Source organism: Charadrius vociferus, unplaced genomic scaffold (assembly GCF_000708025.1).
Source record: "Charadrius vociferus isolate BGI_N301 unplaced genomic scaffold, ASM70802v2 scaffold356, whole genome shotgun sequence".
Classification (NCBI taxonomy): Eukaryota; Metazoa; Chordata; class Aves; order Charadriiformes; family Charadriidae; genus Charadrius; species Charadrius vociferus.
This window is the reverse complement of record NW_009648717.1, coordinates 1,091,570-1,100,957: the sequence shown is the minus strand read 5'-3', so window position 1 is coordinate 1,100,957 and position 9,388 is coordinate 1,091,570. Positions and strand designations below refer to the sequence as shown.

General features: G+C 37.6%; 1 protein-coding gene across 1 annotated transcript in view; it reads right to left on the bottom strand.

Moving 5' to 3' along the window:
* Positions 1–9,388, bottom strand: part of SCAPER (S-phase cyclin A-associated protein in the ER) — a 162,202-nt gene that overhangs the window by 37,983 nt on the left and 114,831 nt on the right. Inside the window, exon 25 of the mRNA XM_009886675.1 lies at positions 896–1,125. Within this exon, the coding sequence (XP_009884977.1) occupies positions 896–1,125 (230 nt within the window). The remainder of the gene's footprint in view (positions 1–895; positions 1,126–9,388) is intronic.

The following is a 9,388-nucleotide window of genomic DNA, read 5'->3' as shown; positions in this document are numbered from 1 at the left end:
TAAAGTTTTAGAGGTCACCGGTATCTATGACAACTATTTGTTTTGCTTTCCTCCTCCAGCTGTCTTTTTTGCATCCATCGGCAGCATACCAGACTTTGAAAAGTCTGAAGATGCTCACTGTGACACATTTTCGGTAGCATACAATCAGAATTTGATTCCTTCAGAAGGCTGAAGATGTACTGGTGACTATTTATATAATTTACTAGTGAAACTATCCACTTTTAGCAAGTCTAATATATTGTTTGGTATATATTAGGTTTTTTAATATATATTATATATATATATTAATTTTATATATAATATATTCAGCTTCAAGTGTTTTTGCCATAGAATTAGACTGTTTCTAGTAAAAACGAACAAAACAATGTATTCTCTTTTACTCTGTTACAACTCACTGAGTTATTTGGATTGAAATGTTGCTGAAGGAATATACTTAGAAAAGAAAGCTGCTATTAAAATACAGCTACCCTGTAGAAGTTGAAATCAAATTATAGAAATTTTTGGGTAGTCTTTACAATAGGAAGTATGTACTTTCTGGCAAGCTTATACGAATGCATTTATGATACGCAGGACCACGCGGGCAACGGACATACACAGTTGGCATAGAGAACTGAGAGAAAATAATGAAAATACGGAAGCTGATTCCTAGGTAATTAGGAGAAGAAACTGAAGGAAAGGACACAAAAACCAAGTCCAGAATTAAAAGACTCTTGGTTTTCTGTATTTCTGTGTCTGCAGTTTTTTGGAGAGCCTTTTTGTTTGAGAATACAGCATTTCAACAGTCTTTCAACACACATTACTCATACTAAGTTCAGAGTTAAAGCAGTCAGTAACATTGCCAATTTCCTTCTCTGTAGTAAAGAAGTTTACACAAGTTTCACTATTTTTTTTTAACCTGATAAGGTCCTGGACTCTGCTGTTGAAGGCTTCCACTTGCGAGGATTTACTTTTCACTTCCTGTAATATCTTCAGTGCAGTAGAGTGGTTGTTTCCATCTGGGAACCTGGAGATTAGACATCTGAAAATCACAGCAGTTATCCTCAGAAGTCCTGTTGTTAAACCTTCAAATACCTGCTTATTTGCACTTCTGCCTGAAGTAGCATTATGGTCATCTGGAACACTAACCTAAGTAAAGAGAAAAAAAGAAAACAACCAGAATTTAGTAAAAATAATCAAAGTTTGTGGAGAAACTCTTAGAAAGTTGCATATGAGTACATAAAAATACTAATAAAGTACCATATTCTAGCAGTACTGATGCACATTAAAACATTTCAGGTACAAGAAAAGCTCTATATCCCTTATGCAAATAACAAGCTGGAACGGAGTAAGTCCAGTCAAAATAGCGTTTAATGTATGAGAACTAAAGGAAGCCTCACAGCAGCAGAGTATTTCGTTAGCATGATTCCAGTACCTTTATGCATACACAGGATTTTTGATGAGTTGCTAGCAAAACCAGTTTTGTTTTGTTTTTTAATCTGACTTTGAATAAACAAACTACTGAGATGGTTCATTTTGACTACTACGTTGTGTAACCATGAAGACATATTAAATGTCTAGGATACTCAAAGCGTTCAGTAATACAGAGGAAGGACAGCTATCTTCTGTGCAAGGAATAGCATCTACTCTTGCATGGTAATCCCCTGCCCGACTTTAGAAAACTAGAATGTACCGTCAGAAGGCTACTCAGTAGCTCGAGTCCTAAACACCCCCCCCTACAAAAGCGTGTATTTTGAAAGGCGAAAGTTCTTGTGACACCGCAGGTACAACTGTGGCTCTTCACAGAAAAAGACAATACACATTAGAGGCAATAAGAATGATCTTTGCAATGAGAGCTAATCCCTGATGCACTTTCTCCTTCATAGCAAAAAAACCACCCCAAAACCCAAAACTACAAAAATATCCTGAAGTAAGCATCCTTCCAAGATATTTTCTGTGGAATTCAAGAAGACACAGCTGGTTTCCGCCAGAGAAAGAGGGCAACCTTCACTGAATCAGGACAGATGAACTACAGTGGTTCCCCTTCACACCTGAAAAAGCCTGCGAGCTCTTCCTACTAAGTGTCAGAACTTCCATTTACTACTAAAGCTAACCCAAAGCAGGTAAGTATTTCAAAGAGCTAAGTACTCCCCAGGGCAAGAAGACCCTCATGGCAAGGCTCCAAATCTTTCTTTGATTCACATTTATCCATCTTTTTTTCAAAAAGTGAACTTCTAAGTCTTCCAAAGCCTACAAAAACGAAGACAGTCCCAATTTTGTAAGAAATTAATGGCCGTTGAAGTAGAAATGTCTGCCAGGGAGGGGGGAGGCACATAAAATCTGATGAGAAGAATCCAACCACCACTCAAAAAAAACCCTCAAAATCCTCAAACAACCGAATCCAAAAAACCAACTACGGAACTGCCTGAGAAGACAGAAAAATTGTACAAATTCTAGGGCACAACCTGACATAGTGGAACACCGTAAAGGATGACATGAATAATATGGTTCTAAAAGGCGCTTTGGTAAATGCTTTCCACCCACAAATCTCGAATTAGGCATGGGGAAAGTCTGAGCACTTTTATGGACACTGTCATATTTTAACTACGATAAGGAGAACAGGAAAAACACGTCCCATGAATAAGGCCTGAAAATCTCAATATAAAACATCACCCGATGACACTGCACTTGTCCATCAGATGTCAGTCACTTGTCAATCGCCTCCAAAGCACAACATGCACTTCTCTCTGACCAGCCCTCAGAGGAACGGAATCCCGTTTTTTTCAATCATTAAACTACAGCCCACTCCTAAAAAAGGCAGTGAAGGCGAGATGGACAACACCTAAATCTGAAGACAAATTTATATGGAGGGCATGGATGTGGAAGGAAACCCTCACGGAGAGTCTAATTTAAAAAAAAATATTCTCATTTTATTTTATTTTGTCATTTCTGCAGTCCAAGATCATTTAAGCCGTCTGAAAGCGTGCCCTATTATGATCAAACAGTAAGAAGCGTGGGCGGAAGTCCCGCGGTACTCCAGGCAGCATACTGGCGGCACAGACGCGTCAATCAAGACCCGGGGCTCCCACGCACCTTCACCGGGCTTAACGCTGCTGCGCTCCCCGTACCAACAGACCTCGGTGGCGGCGCTTTTACGAGACAGCTTGAGGCTTTCAGCACTGTAATTAGCGATCAATATTGGCTGAAATTTTATTTTCACTCCAGGTTAAAATCATTTACACTTGGTACACGCAAGGGAGGTCACAGAAAATCGTTCCTCCCTGTATAGGTATCAGGAGGGATTTGGTAACACTTGGTGACAAAGACTAACATGCACATTTCTTTATTATTCATTAGCTCTGAGCCTTGTGTTGGTACTTAAAACTCATTGTAATAGTCTGTTTCTGGTGACGAGCCAAGTGAGCAAGTGAGAAGTCTTTAGCTGCTTATTCAAGTTCAATAGGAAAAATAATATTATGTTGCTCCAGTAACTTCTGTTGACTAAAATAATTCATGCCTAATGATTCTAATTGCCTCCTGAAACAGAAGGATTAAGCTTCGCAATGTATAAATCAATTTAAAATGTGGCAACTTTGTAGTAGGAACACTAAGTTTTAAAAATTGCTAACAAATGCTACTCACTGCTTTTTCACCTTAGATAAAAATTATATGTAACTTATTTCTTAAAAGATTTAATCATATTTGGCAGAAGAGCCTTCCATTTCCTGTAGTGAATGGTACTGTAAACAGGTAACGTCTATTTTTGTCTTCTAGTTGAATGCACATATAAGAACTACATTTTCTAAGTATATAGACCTTTGCTAGACAAGTTCATGCTTTAATATAAAACTGTTCTTCCCAATTTGTAAAATTAATAGATTTGGCACTCTTAATACAATAATTTAATTCTAGTCCTGATTTTTCACATTTGATTTTTTGGGGAAAGTGTGTGTGTATTAACACAAAGTGAGAACAAATGTGTTTTTTTTATACTGCATATGTCAAAGAGGAGGTAAAAGGAATAACTGTTTTACAGAAAATGGGTAAATCTGAACTTAATTCCTACCTTTAATATTTTCCATTTATACTAACTCAAGTGAGCGACAAAAGATTGGCTCTTTTACTGAAGAAGTAATTAATGGGATAGTGTGAAAATGTGTTGAGATTTATGTTCAAAATTAATTGGGGTGCTTGCAAAAGTGATGTATTGCTTCGCTTGTTGATTATTACATCAAGCAAGGGGGTAGGAAATCTTAAGATTTAATAGTGTAATTATGAAAGCTTTCAAGCTCTGGCTTCTGTGTGTTGATTACACAAGGAGTTAAGGGTGTTCAGAGAAACTGTGTTTGTTGAACGTGGGCTTTGGATGAGTAAATGTTAAAACATTCCACGTTTCTATTTCTGAGGTTTAACAGTTTAACTGACACAAATCTACAGGTACGATTACACTCTTAAACTGACTTGTCAAGTGATTGCTATAAAACATTTTTAAAATCATAAAGGAAAATCAGGAAAAATGTAACTGTTGTTCAATTATCTGACACATCCAACATCTCAGTGCTAATTTAGAATTTATGATGACCGCCTGTGCTGGACCTACTCAAGACTCCTACTTTCTTTACATCAGTTCTCGAAGCAGAACGCTCCGATGACCAGACTCCCAGCCCTGGTACAGAGTCTCCATACAGCTGTTAGGCCATTCCGCAGAGGATTCCCCTTGCACAGGGATTCCCTTGCTTGTGCAGAGCTGCCGTAAGCTCTTCAGCTCTGCCCAGCACCTAGGACTTAATCCTGCAAGATGCTGAACAATATGGCCCCAATCCAGCAAAGCACTTGGGCACACATTTAATGTAGCTGAAAATGTTACTCCACTCTGACCCCTGTCACCAAAAGTACCTCTGCATATCAGAGCACTTTATTTTTGCGCTAACAAAAAAAGATAATATCGTTTCCAGTTGGCAATGTAGGGCGCTCTCATTGAAAACCCATTTATGTTTTTATTTGTCTTGTAAAAAGCATAATCCTTCACAGACATGAAAAATTTTAAATACAGAGCTGCTAAACCTAAATGGAAAGTCTTCAGACCTTTTGAAGCACCCAATTTCTGTTCATTTGGGCACTTATGTTGTATTTTTCTCCCACTACCAGTGGTGACTTTGTGCTTCTTGCACGTGTAAGTCATTGGGCATGCCTCAAAAATGCTCTGGCAAATGTATACTTTCTTAACAGCACCTATAGGATGTCAGACTTTCTACACAGTAACTAGTGAACTAAAGAAGTGGAAATGGCCTGGGAAATCTAGGGGCTTTAGATGGTGCAGAAGGTGCTTCCACTTTTTAATTTCCCTACCCTTAAATTACTTTAATATGTCATTATTTCCCCTACCCAAGCCCTATTTTCAAGATTTACTACAGGATTAACACACTGGCTTTCTGCTGAAGGCTGGCTTTCTACTTTCTACTTGTATTGAGAATACAAGTTTTTGGTATTTTAAAAGTCACATTATTAAAAAGAAAGAAAAAGACAAACTTTTTGTGCTTTTTTACATTGCCAACACTGACTGAACTGCATTAGAAGCGACTCAATCCACAGAGCTGACATCTACCTGAGAGATACTTTTTTGCCAGCCTTGATACTTCCCGGTGCTGGTGCTCAGGTCTCCAACTAGAACCGAAACCGGAGGGTGAGCAAGCTTTTTAGACCTCTCGGTGACCTGAAGGTGGAAACTCCCCCCACAGTTCCGTTACGAGGGACTAGGAGTAGTGTCAGTGCCACAACGGCTGAACACGACGGAGACAGAACGTAATTTCAAAATGGACCACAGCAGCCTTTGATTTTACAATTCTTGCCGAACCACTGCAAACAAACGTGAAGCTGCCTTGCTTGTCACAGCACAGAAGATTCAAAAACTGACTACAAATGGTTAAGAAACTGGCAACTCCAATAGGATGCATAATGCCATTCTGAAGCACACGAATTAAATGGCAGCACATGCCAGTGAAGAAATAGAGAAAAATCAGCCAGATTACCTTAAATCCAATCAAAGTGACTGTACTTCATGAGTAAAATTTCATAGGCCATTCACCTACAATACAGTCCAGATTTAAGCACTGTATTTCGGAGAAGAAAAAAGTAACAAGCAACTCACTTCTGATCTCTACATTTATTTGATCTCTATTTAAATTGCAATGTTCATTTCACGTTTTTATGTTCACTAATGATGTTTTATTTAGAATTTTCAGGTATTACGCATTTAAAGGTTGCCTTAAAAAATTATCATAGTGATCCAGTTTGAAATTTTCAAGATTTCAACCAGAGCTATAAATGGCAACCAACTCTGGCAAGTCAGACTGCTGGAGAGAGAGGCAAGACTTTTGTTTGGTTTTGTTTTTTTTTGTCTTTTCAATTCTGAAATCAAGCCTATACGTTGCATGTTTACATACAATTACCTGCTCAATGAAAAAAAAAATAATCTTATTCTAGCCTTTAGCAATTAATCTTAAACAGAAAGAAAAACAGCCTAAACATTTTATTGCATGTGCAGGATATTGGCAATAATGCACACGAATAAATGAAGCGCTCAGCATGACCTCCTCAAGGTAGTCATTTGGCAGTTCTATGTACTATGCAATTCGAAAATGAAGCAATAAAGAACCCATGTAATTTTGCATATTTATGTGAACAAAGAAATATAACAAAAATGTCTCAATTTCTAATTCTTAACCAGTATTGATTTGCATTCTGCTTTAACTGCTAACAGCAGGTATGCTATGGTGGGAAAGATCTGAACGAATGAACAAAATCGCCTAAGAATTTTTACTGAACAAGATGGTCTTGCTCAGCTTGTTATTCTCAAAAGCTTTTTGAAATTTCCCTTTCATCTATCTGAAAATGTCATGCTTTTCTTATCATGAAATCATAAAAGGATGGATATCCAAAGAAACCCCCAAACCCCAACCTGTTTACTAAACAGATAAAACTATTTACAAAGGCAGGCACAGATATGTATGGTTTATATATATGGCTTTTTCAGGTATCTTCATGGAAAACTACATGACAGCTGTCACTTGAGTAGAAAAAAACCCAAACGAACACAAAATAAAAACCTACCCTTACATGCTTACAGCTCCAGGTAATTATTGGTTTCTCACAGTGTGAAAACTTCCAAAATATACAATTAGAAAAGTTTTCATTATTTCACAAGTATTTTCCAGGTACAGGAGACAAAGAAGAGCAGAACTAGCAGTCTGCAGATAACTGAAGTTACCAGAGGAGCACACGACACGTACGGATGTAGGTGAGAAGGTTTGATCCGTTAACCGCTGCAATCAGGAGACAGGCTCCTGCTGACCTCCCCACACACCGACTTAGGCATTCCCTGAGCTGGTAAGGAGGCTGTGAAAAGTAAAACGCTAAGTAAAGGCTGCAGAAGGTTTCCTACCAGTTTGTTTAGGCGTGAGATAAAGGAAGGTCACTTCTAATTATTAACTTGGGGAGGCTTCATGTCACCAAAAATAAGAAATACACTACATTTGTTATTCTACCATTTCCCATTAGCGCCCAAGCTTTCAGCGGAGAAAAAAAATACTTTTTTAAAAATAATTCTTCAAGTAATATTTTGAAGAGAAAAATGTTACACCTGTGTAAAGAAAATGAACATTTTGTCACCAATAAGTGACTTTTAAATTTTATCTTTGAAATGTACCACTCCGTTTTAGCAAAAGTGAAGCTGACATTGCATTTAATTTTGATGAAGAAAAACAAAACTAAAATCACATTAAATTGATTGGAAGTAAGGTTCATACTTGCCGTATTTAAGAATATATTTAAACTTTTCTCAGGACTAGTTTCTTTCTGTTTCTGTATTCAGCAAATATTGGCATACTTGTTTAAGAAATTGTTAAAGCCTTGCAAATATACTTTCTTATTTATTACTTGTGGTATTACTTGGAGTCTATTTTCCAAAAGTAAGTGGGAATTCGCACAACAGGCAAAGCTTTGCAGCATCATACAGCTCCTCAAACTAGGAATACTACAGGGAGCTAAATTCTTTGGAGGGGTGTCTTTGAACATTTTGGTATTCAGAGCTTGATCCAATTAAAAGAAGTGCTCTCCATTTGTCCATTTCTTTTCATAAAAAAGAAAAACTCAAACTTGATCTGATTCACTATATTTTCAAGAGTGAAAAATCAGGGTCAGAAAAGCAGCACTGTGTTTATTTTTTTGTGCTTCACGGAACTATGAAGATATCCCAGTTTAAGGGCCAATTTTGCCTGAAAAGAACATAAGAGACTTTATGCATAGGAAAGAAAAGTCCACTGTGGATCATGGGAAACATTAAGCTTTAATTACACTTTTGCTGCAATTCAAGGGTAGCATTTGGCAACAGACCGACAACAGCTCTAAATGTAGTCAAGTTTTCTTACGCAGTATCTCTGATCTCTAGGTGGCCAACATTTCCTAAGAAACACCCTCTGTATTTCTGCAGGAAAGCGCAGGTCGTTTGCGCGGTGCTACACTGCGGAAAGGGAAGGTGTTTGGCATCAGAACCAATCTTGTCACTTGCGAAGTGCTGAAGGATTTCATCTCTGGTGTAATTACCCCCGGAGCCTGTGCTCCGGCTGGCTCTGCAGAGAGCCAGCAGGGTTGTGACCGGCCCGGCACAATGCACGCACCTTTCACTAAGTATATTTGAAATCTAATACCTGGAATCCTCTTGGAAAGATCTGGCGAAGAACAATGAACTGGCGGCTACTTAGAGGAGAAGGCACAGGTCGCTTTGGGTTTTCTTTGTGTCAAGGACCTTCGGACTATCTTTTTAAAGTCTTCGTCAACGGTCCTATGGCTTGTTGATTCTAACAGCGCCATTTAAATTATTTAAAGGATGTACATAACTTTTCAATTAACAAACCGCTTGGCTCATGAAAATACATACACACAATTTATAAGTAGAAAACCAAGACTAAATATCTTATGATGAGCAGGTCACTATGAATTAAAAATGAGTTTTCAAATAAAATATTTAATGACATTTCAAATTAAATGAAACATTGGAAAAATCAAACAAAACTTTCACAGTTAAAGAATCCTGCTATTTAAGCACTTCAGCAAATCAAACTACAGCAATATATTGACCTGTCGTATATTCACAATATTGAAACACGTAAGAACAAAACGCACAGAGACAACTCATAATAATCTATACTTTAAATATTACTATAGGGTGAATTAAAGAAGAAAACCTCAGAAAATGTTAAAGATAGAACACTGTCCACTCACTAACGTTCCTGGCACGTATGCTTTTGCAGAATACATTAGCAGAAGCAAGTATATCCATTTGCATAGAAGTAGAGCAGATACAGTTACCAAACACACAGAACAACAGGATCTTATTCTTTTGAGCTTTTACTCT